The 17287-nt window shown below is 36.6% G+C and overlaps 2 protein-coding genes across 3 annotated transcripts; one reads left to right on the forward strand and one right to left on the reverse strand.

Annotated features, from left to right (window-relative positions):
- Positions 1–1387: 1387 nt before the first annotated feature.
- On the forward strand, positions 1388–2265 carry LOC103979811 (glycine-rich RNA-binding protein-like). The gene is made up of 2 exons (XM_009396028.3): positions 1388–1548; positions 1658–2265. Exons 1-2 carry the CDS (start codon positions 1435–1437, stop codon positions 2060–2062), a joined length of 519 nt encoding a protein of 172 aa, XP_009394303.2. The 5' UTR covers positions 1388–1434; the 3' UTR covers positions 2063–2265.
- A 154-nt stretch (positions 2266–2419) lies between these two features.
- LOC103979810 (uncharacterized) lies at positions 2420–15133 on the reverse strand. Of its 2 annotated transcripts, none has more exons than XM_009396027.3 (25): positions 14766–15133; positions 14502–14667; positions 14261–14377; positions 13981–14117; positions 13589–13748; positions 12827–12894; positions 12483–12581; positions 12263–12378; positions 11165–11339; positions 10976–11086; positions 10787–10865; positions 10526–10663; positions 10268–10381; positions 7100–7221; positions 6549–6631; positions 6345–6469; positions 6131–6251; positions 5886–6023; positions 5022–5118; positions 4787–4912; positions 3403–3495; positions 3201–3306; positions 2970–3112; positions 2807–2893; positions 2420–2713 (listed from the first exon to the last, which is right to left on the reverse strand). In XM_009396027.3, exons 1-25 carry the CDS (start codon positions 15063–15065, stop codon positions 2591–2593), a joined length of 3144 nt encoding a protein of 1047 aa, XP_009394302.2. In that variant the 5' UTR covers positions 15066–15133; the 3' UTR covers positions 2420–2590. The 2 variants fall into 2 exon arrangements, with proteins under 2 accessions (XP_009394302.2, XP_009394301.2); XM_009396026.3 differs by having other exon boundaries at positions 10520–10663.
- Positions 15134–17287: the final 2154 nt, after the last annotated feature.

Genomic DNA, 17287 nt, shown 5'->3' on the forward strand with positions numbered 1-17287 from the left:
TCGAAGAGGCCACTGCCATGCTTGAAGAAGAGTCATGCACCTTCTTCTTCAAAGAATGTAGGTTCATGTCCATAAAGGATCATAATCACATGACTATAAAGGATTAAAAAGGGGAACGAGATAAAGTGATGAGAGGTTCAAGTTGTACCCTTAAAAGCTGAGACCCACGTCGATCAACCAATTCTTATCCATTTTCTGAATAGCCTCAAAGGAAGACAGTATTTCTCTTGGGATGAGATGTGTGGCGCAGGATTCTGACTTGGCGTACTGTATCGACTGTGACGTGTTCAGACTGCCAAAATATACCATATCAACCTTAGTCTTTTGCAAGGTCTTAGGCCATGCCTGAGGAGATTGAATAGCATCCCAAAAGCGATTTCATTGATCATGCTATTCAACCTTAGTCTTTTGAGGTGTTACTTTTATCTCTAAGGAGGCATTGACAGAAGACTCAATTGGGATTTCACCCCGAATGGCATTAGGATACCTTTCAAGCGTGGATTTTTTAGAACATGGAATGTAGGCTGTGCCATCGCCGTCCTAAGTCACGTAAGTTCTTCCAAAAAAAGGATTGCATGATTGCATCTGTGGACCCAAAGATGCCAAAGGTGGCTTCAGTTGCTCGTTGCACTCCTCCAGGTTGATGAGACAGCATCTCTACGTGAAGCTTCGACCTTCCATGGTGGGGATATGCTGCTTGTGGCCGTCTTCCAACTCCAATGGTATGGTGAGAGAGATTCTTACTTAAACTGGTGGTCAAAACGCGAGTAATGCTTCTTTCTCTCTTATGAACTTGGATCATCAGTCATCCTGCTTAGTTCCATATGAAAGACGACAACATCATTTGATTAACTTGAACATCGAAGAAATCTTATCGATAACTCTTGTTTTATTTTTTTGATTAACTTGAATATCGAAGAAATTTTATCGGGAACTATATATACTGTTTCATCAGCTACAAATAGATAATAAAAATATTATTAATATCTAAATTATTATTTGATGATGATGTATCCAACTTATTTATCTTCCTATCTCGTGTAAGATTTACGAAATCCTTGAAGAGGTATGTATCAAAGATCGTTCTTCATCACCTCCTTCAGAAGCCATGGGCAAAACAGTAACTTCGACCTATAGATATTTTTCGCACCGAGTCCACACAATTGCGTGTACCCACTTTTGGGCCCCGCCATCGACACCGTTGAGATAGTATCGTTTGGGACCCCCTATGCGTATATCTTTGTTCCGAGGGTGGAAGCAACGCACGTAGTGGTGGTAAACTCACGGACGGTGATACGACCGCCCAAACAAGTGGCCAAGGGAACCCGAAGACACGGCAAGTGAGGTTACCGCATCCACCCACCGCCCGATCTATAAAGGCGCTCCTGGGGGAAGACTTAGGGTTTCTCGTAATCTCTCTTCCGATCCTTTCCCATGGCGGCTTCTGATGTTGAGTTCCGCTGTTTCGTCGGCGGTCTTGCCTGGGCCACCGACGACCGGACCCTCGAGCAGGCCTTCAGCCCCTACGGCGAGATCATCGAGTCAAAGGTCGCGTTCTCCTCTTGATCCATCATCGTTCCTAACCCTCACCTTTCTTCCTAGATCTTAGATCTTAGATCTTAGATCTGAGGGCTTTTGTTTGCGTTTCTGGATGCAGATCATCAACGACAGGGAGACGGGGAGGTCGAGGGGGTTCGGGTTCGTTACCTTCCGTGACGAGCAGTCGATGAGGGACGCCATCGAGGGGATGAACGGCCAGAACCTTGACGGGAGGAACATCACCGTCAACGAAGCCCAGAATCGCCGAGGCGGCGGCGGCGGCGGCGGAGGAGGCTTTCGTAGCGGCGGAGGCGGTGGCTACGGCGGTGGTGGTGGTGGTGGCTACGGCGGTGGTGGTGGGTACGGCATGGGCGGTCGCCGCGAGGGAGGCGGATACAGCCGCGGTGGAGGCGGAGGTGGCTACGGGCGTGATCGCGGGTACGGCGACGGCGGGTCCCGCTTCCATAGAGGAGGAGGCGGCGGCGGCGGCGGGTTCTCCTCCGAAGAGAACTGGAGGAACTGAGGCGTTCGTCGCCGTAGTTGGTCGTTTGGTCTCCGCAATTATCTTTTGGTCTCAGCAGTTGTCTTGGTTGTGGGAAGACTAGTTGTCCTGCTTGTTTTCTTACAGCTTGCGAGTTTTGATCTTATGTGGTTTGGTGTTGGCAGTTTAAGTTCAAATTTCATATTCATTTCTATAAAATAATTTGATTAGTTTGCTCTTAGAAATCATTATTTTCGTAGAACGATTGCTTATTTAACCTTCTTTTCTGTAAGTTCGATAGTAGAGATATATATATGTAGACAAAGTTGACACGTTTTTGTGCGGCAAACTCGTGGAACTAATGATCAAATAACAATTAGAGTCTGTTAACAGTAGATATCAATTAAATCTACCAATAATCTACTCCTTTGTAATGAATCGTTCCTTCCAACAGAACTCAACCATGGCATGGAGATTTGGATTATTTTTCGTACTTCAAAAACCCTTTTACCATACCACCGTTGACATTTCGGAAGCAAAACAAAAAACTCATCGTTTTGGAATGATGTTTTATCGTCTTGGTACCTTTAAAAGATGTACACTCTTCACAAGCCCCTTACCCACCTCCCCCACCCGTTTCAACGCATCTGTCGTCTCCGTGCGGCTCGCATCTTCTCCATCTCGACTACGTTTCTGCAAGCATTAAGAAAACAGCCTCTTTTAGTGTCCGATTAGATAAAATTAAAAAGACTGTTCGATTTATTTTCCAATTATAAACAGACTTACCTTTGAATCTTTTTTCTCCCATGTCAGACCGATTGCATCACCTCCAAGAGAATCATGCCAGACTTTGAAGGTGTCTGGAAACTCTCTCTGCAGATCAATTAGTAAATGGTAAACATGTTTCTCTGGACCCTAGGGCTCACGATAAAGAGTTAAAAAGCTTTACCTTCAGATCCTCCAGAAAACATTTGGTTGGGTCAAAGTTAACCATCACCTTGTTCCTTGCATCTTCCAAGCTTTGCACCCCACCACCGAGGATCATGTAGGGTTGGAAATCCTTGCTTGCTTTCCCACGTATCACTTGTTTCCCTGCAAGTGTCACAAATGGAATCTGCTTTACAAAGAAGCAACAATGACAGCACCAAGTTTCTTGATCCATATACACAGAGAAACTAACCACAGTTCATCTCAGCTGGAAAAAGGAGGTGTTGAGGATTAGAAAGCTTATTATGATGGAGAAGAAGAACGGCATCATAGGTGTTCAGAGGAGTCCGGAACAGACACTGCAATCCAATGCAACAACAGATGGGCATCATGACCATTGTTCGAATTCAAAAAGACATTGTGGGGAAGTTAATTAAAGGTTAATGTGTTTTTACCTCCCATGTGTAAGGACCATCAGCACCATGGAGAATGAGATTCGTCAAAAGGTCAGCACTACTTTGCGCATACGAGGAAATGCGCTTAAGCACCTTTTCCAGTGAAGACGATGAGGCACAGGAATCATCACCAACATCAGAACCAGTAGTACTTATATGACAAATACACATAAAATTGGAACAAAAAGTAGTGCTAGAATTGAAGTACGGTGACACTTACATGCAGATTACGAACTTGAAGAACTAATTTTCTAACATAAAGTTTGAAGCCTAGGACAAATAACAAATGACTTGATCTAAAACAAAGGTCTTCCTTTATCTTGATAACAAAGTTCTTACTGGGACAAGGGGTTCACTCAGTAGCTATGTGTATTTAAATGTACAATGATAGTCAAACATCAGCAAGGTCCACCAGAATTAATCAAGCGTGACATTTACATAGAACAAGGCTATTTTTGAATCACACATTTAAGTTTATTGTAATAAATTTACAATAAACCATCGAAGGAGAAAGAGTTTTTTAAATATCAATCTATAAGAACAATGGAGATATTCAAAACTATTAAAACTACAAAGGAAATTAGATACTGAATCACACTATGAAACTTTAGAAATAAGAAACTGAGGGAGAATAAGATGTGAAATGAGTATTTCTGATAATCATTTTAGTTTTCTACCTTTTAAGGCAATTAACCAAAAAGTAAGAGAGAAGAAAGATTTGCAAAATATTTTTTTATTGATTTTCAAAAAAACTTATAACAGAGTTCCTGGAGACGTGTTATGATGAGTTTTATAAAAGATAGGTATATACACTAGACATATTGATGCCATAAAAAATGTCTGTTAAAGTCTACAATTCAGCTGGAGAAAATAGCTTCATCAAACATAAGCAGCATGCACCTTAAGATACAGGTGCCGAAATCAAATTGCCACTGAATATTGGTAGAAAGTTTATGTTCAGGACTCAATGCTATATATATAAACCTCAATCCCCAATCAAAGTATGTCAAACGGAAGTTGTGGGTGTCTGCTAAAACATCATTTACAGCTACACTACTAGAAGAAATGCCCACTGTCCGTTGTGTATTAAAACAAGGCTAAAGAGATGAATTACTTGGCAGCTGCATGAGTTTGTCTCATGTGCAATATGGAAGTCATATCTTTCTCTGCTAATCTCAATCAAACAGAAAAAAGAGAAAACCATACCAAACCACATATTAGCAAACAATCAGGATCAGATTAGAAGTTCAGTACAAATATGATATGAGTAATAACATTTGCAATGGTATCTTCCAAATATACCCAACCCCAAAATCAAGAAAAAAAGTTTAATATACTAGTGAATTAATATGCCAATAAGTACATAATCGAGGAAATCACTCACTGATCTGTTTGGTGAGGATCTGGTCCATGCTTCAGATGCTTTATCATATGGTGCAGCCAGGAACATGGCTGGCTCGACATTTTGAGCATTTTCTTCACAAGATTTTCTGCTTAACATGAAGTTTTCCTGCCAGATAAAGTAGCAGCATTGCTCATCATATGTCAATATTTGATTTTGTAGTCTACTATTTTTTCATCGATAATAGAAACATGTCAAACGTTGTTTAACTAATTACATCTATCTCTTTCTCATCTTTCGGAGTGAAGTCCTCATTTATGTCAACTATCAAAGGAGAGAAGGCCCAATCGTAGTTTGATAGCATCTGCAAAAACCTATAATTCAGTTTGAATAATTAGTAGAATGAATAATAAAACCATATGGAGAAAGATAGATGGAGCCACTATGTTAAAACTTAAAAAGAATAACATTTTTAATGACTAATAGGCTGTGAGGCTATTTAATTCTTGTTATTACTTATCACAAAATGCACAAGTTTTATCATATTCAATATTACATATTTAAAATATTTGTATTGCCATACCTGTGCCATTACAATCTACTTAAAAAATGATGTATCAGTGTATTTTTGAATCATGTATTTATGACCCTTATCCATGTTTATATTTTATATATACTGATAAACCGTGGCTCGCAGGTAGAACATGGCACTTATCTAGTAAAATGATCAACTACAAGAATTAAAGTCCAGATGATAATAGAATAACCATTTGGATGTCATAAATTAATAAAGGAATTGCAGTGGCCAAAATGTTATGACATAGTCCTGGCATTTAAGGGAGTTCTTCCATAGTCAAATATTCACCAGAGAAACAAGAGGGACCATGTTAAAAACACTTCATAGGCAATATGCGCCTCAATGGAAATTAGCACAATTGGTGAAGCAGAACCCAGCAGTTAATAAGGTCATGTGTAACAACACCATAATCAAAAGCCATATACCCCATAACAGTGGCCTGAATGGTGTTCCCATGTTCAAAAGTAAAAGCAAATGCATGCTATTGTTTTAACAAATTCAGAAAGTAACAATAACCAAAATGTGTGCGAAGAAAATTTTCTCAGGATAAAAGACAAAATATACCTCAAAAAACCTGTGACCCTTGAGCAAGGAGCATGAAAGGGAAATGGCTTCAAGAAAAGGTAAGCAACTACCAATTCTATTGCCTCCTCTGCCAAAAATGAAGAAAATAGATGTGCAGAAACCCAACGTTTTGCAAGCCTTTGACACCAGGGAATAATAAAGAAGACAACAATCAGATATAAAAGAAAACGATTTGACTTTCTCATAAAATCAATTCAAATTTTAAACCACCAGAAATCTCTCACCTAACAACTGGGCCATATGTGGGATAACGGCCATGTAAACCATTTATCATACTGGAATGCTGGCTCCGTATAAGCAATTCCTTATCTACCGATGAAGTAACTTTTACTTTATCACTTCCACCTAGGGAGCATTAGATGCATAAAGAAAACACAATTTACATAACAGCAAGGAAATAAGTTGTCAAGATTAGACACACTACTCAAAAAGTCAAACCTTGGTTTCTCAACATGTTCAATCCTTTCTCATGCATAATCCTAAGACAAAATGAATATCCGGACATAAGGACATTCACTTCATCTTTCGTAGCAATGCAAAGCGCACCCGAATGCTCCTGTAGACTGCATAATGATAATTAAGGCAACAGGATAAAAGAAGCTACAAGTGGTAGATCTTCCAAAAGAGTATCTGTTTCTCTACCTTTCACCAATTTTTAGCAAAAATGCAGATTTAGTCTTCTCAATAGCTACACGGTCCACAGGCCAATTACCTGATCCCTCTAACTGCACATGATGCAAAAAAAAAACCATGGGATAAGCAATAACTAGGCAGAAAGCATCATGACCATTTTTCTCAAACTAGCTACAGACTCAAATATTAAGAGAAAACCAATAAGAACACTTCATATGCATGTTCCTCAGAATGGCTAACATAACAAATCACAAGAAAATCTTACAAGTTTATCGATGATTTCTAAGAGAATCTTTTTATGATCAAATCTCATATTTTCTAGATAAAAATGCCATTATATCGAGACTATCAGAACAGTTAGATGAATCATCATCAATAACTTGACCGTCAAGTGTTTTTTGACTTTCCAAAATCCAGATATTTTTTATGATATTATAGACTCAATCACCAGGCTTGATCAGACTAGTTCACAAGTACTAGTATATAGCTTTAGATGACGGCAATGATGACTACTGTTGTTACATCAGAAAAAAGGCCAAAAAGTAACAGAGTTTCAATACCTGAATCATAACATCTAGTGATTGAATACTGGTTGTGGCCAGCTTTGATGGTTTCTTGTTAACACCCTTTTCATAAGCCAGTGGATGAGGTTGAGGAGGAAACACAGATGTATGTCTTAAGGCTACATGCAAAAAGTCATAGATTATAACATGATGGAGAACAAGAAAAGAAAACCTGTTTATTTTTATAGTAAAAGTTGCATAAGATCAAAACAACAAAGACTGAGATCAATTAGTTGCACAAAATAAGTCCAAAAGATCCACCAGACTCCTTACCGATAACACTTGGTTTGACAGAAAAAGATACAAGCAAAAGAAAGTTCAAAAAAATTAAAACAAGAAAATAAAAAGCAGGACTAGCAGTACAAGCTGGCAGATCACCATAAAAAAAAAGCTGACAAAACCAATGTAAAGTGCAGTTGCACTTCAAAAGACAAAAGATAACAAGGTAATTAATTTGCATAGCACTAACTTCAAAAGGAATGCTACTATGAAGCAAAATAAACCAAGATAAAGAAATAAACAATTTTTAGAATCATGAAACTGAAGACCACAACACAAAATTGAGGCCCACAAACATTAAAGACAACTACGACCGACAATCACGAATTTTATAATAAGATACATGATGACACTACATCAAGACATGTATAAGACTGAAGACTGCTGATGTATTTCCACTTAAGGATTAAAATACAGTCTTGATACAAGCAGGCATTTACCAATCCAATGGCTAACCAGGATGTGTACTGGGCTATTTTGCCTGGTCAGATCCGTTAAGGGGGCTGTATCACCCAGCAAGCTTATGATACTGGTCTTTCAGCTGGTAAACAGCATAATGTCGAATGGTACTGGATGATAAGCTTATTGTTCGGTCTCCACATTCTTTTTCTTTCTCTTTCTCTCCTTTCTCTTGGTCCCTCTTTCGCTCTCTCCTCCACCTCCTACTGCAGCAACACCACCACATCATCCTCGTTGTTGTGTCGCCACTGCTTTTTACTACTCCCCATCACATCATCGCTGCCACCTCCATCACCACTGCCTCCCTACCTCCTAAATCTCCTCTTCCTTCTCCGATCGGAACTATAGCAATGGGTACCAAAATATAGAATCTTGTTTCCTTTTACTTGATAATAGACAAAGGCTCATCAACATAGGAAAAATCTGGTGAGGATTGAGAGGCTAACATGAGGAAAGCTTATGTCCTAGATGCTCTATGGTGTGTAACCTTTTAGCAAAGTCTAGCCTTGACACAAAGAGACTAATTGGGAATGTGTATAAAAGAGTTTCTGATCAGCTCAATATTTTTAAATTTTAATTTTAAGAGTATCTTGGTGAAAATTATAGAAACAAGTTGTTTTTAAATTTGCTAGCCATTATAAACAGCAAAATATATGAAATTAAAAGCATGGTTTAGTATACTAATCAGACTGCTGGTTACGTACTAGTATTTACCAACCCAACCAAATATTGGTATTGGAATATATACCCCTAATACATTATTTAATTTTATTTTTTATTATTCTACATAATATAGGGCAGTATACATCAGTATACAGCTCAATATTTCAATATTGTACCAGCCTGATAGATTATCGAGACAGGTATCAAATTAATATTTAAAGCTATAATTGAAGCAAATGCCATCAATACTATATTTATAGAAATCAATGATCTAACACACTAGAGGCTATATATATGCTAGCTGATAGTATATTTGTATTGACATTAGATTTCAAACAATTAATAGCAATGCTCAATTGGTCCTTTTATCTGTTTGCACGAATCTTAGTATCATAACAAGGTTCCTACTCTGTGACTTGGGTGACCAGTTCATGGAAATACTTGAAGAAAATTTGTATATATTGACCCTCCCCAAATCTTACATTGGTGGAAATACTCTTGTGCACTCAGCCACTCTTTCCAACTCTTTTGCATATCTAAATGTTTTTCTTCTTTTATGTGATTGTTGCCCTAACATTTCTTGAGAAAGAGCATCAGTTGACCATTTAGTTGTCATGCCAACTTTGGTCGTGAAATTTATCCTCATGTCCACAATGGTGAGACCTCAATCACATGGATGCCATTTTACCACAACACATTGGCTTTCTGGTGAGGCTCATTTCTGGTAACAAAGTTTACATGTGAAGATTACTTTTTGACTTGAAGTACACAATTTGTGTATTTGATCCAATGTTCATCTTATAAGTTTGCTGAAAAAGAACTCAATGATGACTGAGGTTGCAATGTGCCTGATAACTGGTTTCATACTCCACCAACCCACTTTCACATGTAGCCACCCAAGGAAATCCATAGGAACAATAAAGTGCCCATGTTCATTGAAGTTTTAACTTTTAAATTAAAACTCGCCCACATTCTATGCTTTCAGATGACCCAGAATAGTTTAGTCCTTCACCAGCTGAAATGAGTAATTTTGGCTTTCAGAATGTTGCAAAATTGGTGGCTTCATGGAAATTATTTTGTGCACATCATGGTGGAGGAAGGCCATGGAGGACAATCGAAATTGCTGGAGGCAACAACAAAAGTGATATTTGTTTCCTTTCTTGCATTGGCATGCTTGTGTTGCCATGGTGGCAAGTCAAACCATGCCAAATTAGATACCAATGCCAGCAGCTATAAGGCATACCACCAATGAGGAACTCCTTATAGCAATCGGTCCAATGCAACACCATGCCCACATCACCTATAGCCACCAACCAAAGACACCATCCTACTCTTGTTATTGAATTTCTGGACAGCACGAGCTACATGCCATGCCAAGCTGTGCCATGCCACGATGAACCAGTACCATGTCATGTCCAATCAGTGCTCGCCATCTATATTATAGAAAAACCAATTTTAGCTAGTTTTAGCTGGCACAACCCACGCTATCCACATTTAAAAGCTTAGGCTATTCTACTAGATCACATCTGTAACAACCAAACTGGTATTACACCATCTAAGTCTTTCAATTGTGGTTCACATCAACAAGTCTATGACCGGAATGATCAACTATCACTTATTCAGAAGTAAATGAAAAGACAAGGAGGAAAGCTCAATGCTCACACTGGGTACAAGCATTGGACAGATGGATAAGTTCAAAATAAAAAGAAAAATATCAGCATTATAAAAGCTTGCAAATTAACTTCACTTAAGATGAGATGAAACCTGGATCCAATGGCTGCACGCTAGATATTCTCAGAGGAATCTCCTCTAGAAGCCGCAACCTCTTAGATAAAAGCTCAAAAGCTTCTAGCAGAGCTCCAGAAGAAGACTCAGGATCTACCAATCAGGGGAACAAAATCAAAACAAATGAGAAAAAAATTGCACAAAGATAAAAAAGGAAAAAAACACTGCAGTAAAAGGGAAGCCATATATAGATATTAAAACAACACAACAATAGGCCAATAGCAATCTGACCTTTACCACTAAGTTTCAGACAAAAATCCAGCTGATCAACTATATGAACTACGTCATCCTTCGTCAGAAGAAAATGCTTAGCAAACAAATACTCGCAAATTCTTTTAATTATTAGATGTCTCGCCCATGGTTCACATTCCCATACTGTAAGCAGGCACAATAGTTGTAACTAAGTTAGCAGTCATCATGCTAATCCTGACCAACATTACAGATATAACAACAACAACAATAAATTAGAAGCTACAAGAAATGTAAACATAAGATTGCCTGTGCTTTCTGCAATTGTCCCATCTCTAAATCTCCTAAGTTCTGCTTTCTCTCCCCAGAATTTTCTGAACTTCATAACCTGAAGGATTGTAAAAAGGGAAAAAATCATTACCCTGTAAACTGAAGAAGAAAACAAGAGAACAATCGTATATCCATATGATTTCAATGGAGACAAGGATAACGTTTTGCCTCTTCTTTATTCTCAGGGTTTGGACCAATATCAACCACTCGGAAGCTCTTCTCTTGGGAGCTGACCAACACACCAACAAGCATTGGCTCATTACCAAAGTTTGAGAAGCCCTGCAAATGTGAATTTACCATTTGAACTGCAAAAGACAGTGATTAAAAAGAAACAGACTAGTAACTGCATGTGCATACATCTTCTACATTCCAGTCTGAAGGTGTGCTTCTCCATATCACACGTACGAATCTTGCTCTATCAGTTAGCCCTTGTTGCAACAGAGAGTGGACATCTTTTTCAGATATCCTCCAACATTCATCATCCATGCAATAGTTTGACGAGCAAATTTTGGAATTTCCTTTCAAATTTATCCTGGAATTGGGCAAAAATAAGTAATAGCAACCAAAGAACTAAATTTTCCAATTATCTAAAAAGAAAAGTTAGTCAAGGCTTGCTTATAGATTTTTAAAACTGAGCAGTATTGTTTTCTTAAAAGCTCAAGCAAAATTCATACTAACTGCAAAAGGAAAAACTACTAATATAAACCTATGACAATTCAGGTAGTAAATTTTCAGAGATTTGAATAGACCATTTAGGCTGCCTCTGTTAAATGCTCATATTCATTCAGCCTAAAGTCTGAACATAATCAATCATAACAAGCTTCACAATCCCCACACAAATCTAGAATTTGTTCATATTTGTTAGTAAACATAAGTTCTTTTGCTTCCTCATCAACGGTGCATGCGAATATGCAGAAACAAGAAAATCAAACAAGAGTATACTTCCTTTTGTTGGGGACAAAAGACTCCACTTTCAATCAGAGGCACCTACCAACTATTATTCCTAGTGTCTCCATCCATAGAATCAATTTTGTGAAAAGCATAGTTAGCATATAGCCATGCATCAAGTTAACTAACAAAAACAGAGTTACAATCTTAAGTTCTAAGCATTGTGATATAAGAATGTACAGAGAAAGGTGTGAACCAACAGTGATGAGCTGCACAGTGATACTAGTTTTAGGAATAAACAGAGATGCAAATTGCATTTGCAACATAACATTAGTATGCAAAACTCACAAATCACTCTTAGTTACCATTTCAAGCAAATGGAACGCATCATATAAGTTACATAAATGCAGGCATTACTAAGAAACATAATATTTTTGTTAAGTATATTAAATTTTTAGCTAACCATTGGTCATTTTAGCATTAAAACTTCTTTATGATTCTTTATTTACTCAAAATATAAAAGAAAATACAATGAATGATTTGAACTGTATCTAACTGCAAAATTACCTTAAGCAAGAATCAAACTTAGCAGTAAAGTCCACCTTGGTCAAAAAGACCTCTTCAAATCCACCACCTCTGCATTTGTCAATAGAACTAAGCATCCAAGAAGCCTCGTCTCGAAGCTGAAAGACCAAGCATGGTAATGTAGATTCTCGGAGCCTCCAGGAAAAGAGCAAGTTGAAACAAAAAATTGAAAATAAACACTGGCTAAGAGTAAATGTAAAACCTCCTCAAAAGCTGTCCTCGTCAGACGAAAGAACAAGTTGAAAGAGCAAGATGAATCCAAAAATATGATATCGAAAGATTGCAAGAACTGATTCATATCCTGAAACATTCCAGCCAGAAAGTTACTAAAGTTTATGTAACAGAACATGCAAGCAGAAATTCTTTTATGAGGATGCAATGACCACCTAATTTGAACATAAAAGGGGAAGATATTTAACCCTGATAGAAGAGTTAATTAACTAGCCCGATAAATCTAAAGAAACTAGTTCGAATATGAACAGCATCGTAGCATGTAACAGGATGTCAAGACATAAAAACAGAAGCAACAAAATACAATCCACACACCTCCTTGGATTTGTTACATTGACCTCGAGGCTGAAGACAAAGGCCCTTGCCCATCAAATTTGAAGTTGCTGAGAAAAGAAATGAATAATAGCTCAGTGCTTTAAGGAGCACATCAGACAGTTAAGAAATTAAGAGCCAGTTTTGCTGTCACCAAAATCATGAATTTACTTTTTCAGAGAAATCACACCAAAATCATGAATGTCAATGGAGCTATAACCCAAAAACTAACTCAAATCTAAAACGAAATCTCATTTATGGATCCTCCTTTTGAAGCCAATAAACTTATTTGAGTAGAAATAGATCCAGATCTACACCCAATAATGTGTAAGTACAACACCCATAATGCATCTGACCTTAAATTTTAGGTACAAAACCTCATTTAGGATCCATAAATGTACTGGGTATAGATTTAGATCATTGGTGAATCCAATCCAATAAAAGTCCTAGTCTTTTACCAAGTCCTCGTCAGTCTTTTACCAAGTCCTCGTCACAAGTCACATCTCTATAAATTTAATTGTGGAACCACAATCTTTATTGAATGTGGAACCAACTCCAGCTCATCTACTAAATATATAGAATTCAATCAGAAAAATTATTATCATTATGCCTTAAAAGCATACATATCCACAACAGATTTTCATTTAAGAACAAAGAATTAAAATTATAAAAAAAATGAACTACGAAGACTAGGCAGTTAACTGAATATACTGTGGTGACAGATGGTGATGGAGAATCAGTGAAACAGAGAGCTGAGTCAGGTACCAATAAATTTCAATGTGACACGGAAAATCTGCATCCTGTTCATTGACTTGGTTATAAGATTTCCTCCAGATTCTACAGTCAGGTACGACAATATGACAGCTATCAAGTAACCATTTAAGCAATTGTGTGTATAGATGGAGCTCCTATTCCGAGCCCAAACCTGCAGTGTGAAATCAAGGTTATTCATCTAAAATTGATGGAAATTTTTCTACTAATTGAATGATGATTTTGTCATAGCAGCATGTAAAGTACTTGTCAACTTAAACAAGATAGATCCAATTTAAAAATGGTCAGGAACCTCTGGTTTAGATGATTAAATAGTCTTAAAACTGGAATAAACACTCTGAACTTTAAGCAATCCATATTTGCATCACTGAACACATGATACTTACTTTGAGCAAAAGCAGAGCTTCTTTCAAACTCTTCCATTCATGAAAAGCTTTCCTCACAAATTCTGAGTTTTCTTCCAAGAACATGTCCTCCAATATACTACTATTGTACTTCGGAGTTGCTTGAGTTTGACCGCATTCTGTAAAGTCAAGTATGATCATGTCATTAAAGCCTAAGCAGTGATGAGATTTTATAGTTCTAACGTATTAGTGAGTTACAGATAATGAAACTTGTGAACAATCCATGAAATCAGGTTCATGACAAGCTGATGATAGATCTTACCTTGAGTGAATGCACGTACATTGTTCCGTGTCAAACTCAACTTTGAAATACTAAATAAAGAAGTTGCAGTTGGAATTATCCGAATAAAGAAGTCAGAAAGTTCCGCAGACTTCACCACTGCAGCACCAACAAGGACCATGTCATCTTCCACCGTTATATTCCCGAATAAATTATAACTCAGGAATTACTATTCATGTTGAGGAGGGAATAAAACTAGGATGTTTGGATATCACAACAGAACCTGGAAAGACGATCAATACAGGTTTACGGGCCTCGTTCTGAAAGCTTGACCATCCAATCTTTCGGACCACAGGGCATGTTGTCAAGCTTTTCTCGATCACGCGGAGGTAAAGGAGCCTCTTAGCGTGGTACCGATGGTTCAAGTAATCCTTCTCGTGGAAGCATTCCTAAATACAACAACAATATCTGATTGCAGTACCCAAAAGACAAGTCGCAAAACACACGTACACACATAACAAGAACGCTTATAAATCTCTTTCCTCACCTTGGGCATCCGAACTAAAAGGTCGACGTTGATGTCTGGCTTCGCGACGGATCGAATCGAGTGGCTGCCACCAACTTGGATGGATTCCGGGCTCTTGAACGTAAAGGATAGTTTCTTATCGGTAGGCACGCCAAGGTCTGCCACGAATTTGGGAGCCGCGTCGGCGCTGACCAGCTGCTCCGGGATCGACTCGATGGCATCGACGACGGAAGAGACAGCTCGGTCTAGGGTTTCAATAGCGGAATCGTCGAGTATAATCTCTTTCAACAGCTCCCCCACCTTGAAATCGAGGGAGTCCATCTCGACGACCACCTCGTCCTCGGCGTGGTGGGAGCGGCGAGGGAAGGTTTTACGGAAGGCAGACAGGCTTAGGGTTTTGAACGTAGTTACTATACTGAGACAGGACCCGCCGGTCGGACCGGAAGAACCCAGGACTGGACTTCCAACCGGCTCGGTCCAATCTATTTGTGAAAAGACCGAAAAGCCTGAAGGTCTATAGAATTCAAATTTATGCTCGTTTATTATATTTTTCACCATTTATTTTTTATTTTATTTATTTTGTATAACATTTTCCCTTCATTTGTGCATTAATACTTATTGATTTCTTTTGTATTTAAAAGATCTTGATTCGAATTTATGCTCTTTTATTATTTTTTTTATCCATTTATTTTTTATTTTATTTTATTTGTATGACATTTTTGTATTAATATTTATCCAAAATCTATTTTTAAAATTTTAATTTAAACATTAATTTCTATTTTTCTTAATTTGTACAAAATCTTTATCCAAATCTAGCATTTTTGTTTTTGCTTTATACATTAATCTTTTTTTTATGCTCATCTATTTTTTTTTATAATGCTATTTTTTTGTTTTATTTATTTCTCTATAATATTTTTCATTCACACATTAATCCCTATATCGAATCTAATTTTTTTTATTTATACATTAATCTCTAATTCATAGATAATTATGAAAATAAAAAAAAATCTCATGTATTAATCGAACTTTTAATTATGTGCTTGTTCATCTAATTTTATGTGAGGTTATTTCTATTTTTATTTATTTTGGTATCATTTAATCATGTGTAGTATTTTTTTTTCTCTTCATTTATGCATTAATCTATATTTCAAATATAATATTTTTGTATTTATTTATTTATTTATTTAAACATCAATCTTTTAGACCTCCTCATTGCATTCTAATTTCAATAGCAAAATCGATTACGATAGGGGGTATTGTAATGCGTTTGGATGGTTAGTGAATTAATTTGTAATGAATACACCACGAGATGGATTCATAGGAGAAGAATGGATTCCTTTAATCGATTAATGGTTTTGTTGTGCTCGATGTTGATGTATTTTTTTTTATTTTTAAAATCAAATATTTAAAAATTTTCCAATATTGAAGAGTCTCTCTATAATCATATCTTAAAAAATATTTAAGAATTTATTTTAGAGCAATATTCTTATCAATCCTCTGCTTAATAGCATCAAACACCATGTGAAATTTTCATTAAAATTGATGATATATTTAGTTTGTTAGTATATTATATGATGATAAATATATTTAATTTCAAAGTTAAATAAATATATATAGTGTAAATGGTAAGTGACCAAAATGAGTTCAGGGCTTTATAATAAATTGTGAAACTTTTTACTTGTTATACTACATGAAACCTCTCTCATATTACAATAATTATGGTTAGGAGAAAAAAATTATTGATGTCTTAATTAGTCTGACATAATTTGAACTTGTATATATAAAGTTGTTGAGATAGAAACAATGAGTTCCCAATGTACCATCTACATAAAAATCAAGGAATATGAGAGGTTTTTCAATTTGATTTCTCCGATGCCTAAATTAATAACTTAAGATGATTGAGTGCAGCCGAGAGTAGTTAAAAAACGTAGACCCTTATTAATCGTATTGAAAATGAGATTTTATGTCTGGGCACAAAGAAATAAAATATTATGTGAGGAGATAGTCTCTAATTGTCTCTAACAATCCTTATTAACTTCTTATCAATGTGGACAACAAAGGGGGACAACTCCGAATTGCTTATTTTGGATTCTTATTTACGCTAGCAGACGAGTGAAAGGTAACTTGAATCTCTTCCTCCTATCGAGAACTTCACATAATAATAACATGTCGAATGAAGATTAGTCGATAGTATACTCCTGATCAATTATAACATATATTTACTTCTTGATAATCAATGATGCACTCAAATCAAATTATCTTATAATAATTATAATGATATCTATATTAAGACATAAGTATATATCAAATAACTTTGATTTGTATTAATATTCGATAAAATTATAAAAAAAAAGTAAAAAATATTTTTTGTACCGTTAAAACCACTAAAAAATCCATATTTAATTTCCTAGGCACGAAGATTTAATCAATAGCTCATAACAAAAATAGAAAACAACAATTTAATTTTCATCATTTGTAGTTTCAACATTACAAGTATATTAGGTTCTTAACTCTAGTCATACGTTATGCCTGCAGACCACCGG

Source organism: Musa acuminata, chromosome BXJ1-3, assembly GCF_036884655.1.
Source record: "Musa acuminata AAA Group cultivar baxijiao chromosome BXJ1-3, Cavendish_Baxijiao_AAA, whole genome shotgun sequence".
NCBI classification, from domain to species: Eukaryota; Viridiplantae; Streptophyta; class Magnoliopsida; order Zingiberales; family Musaceae; genus Musa; species Musa acuminata.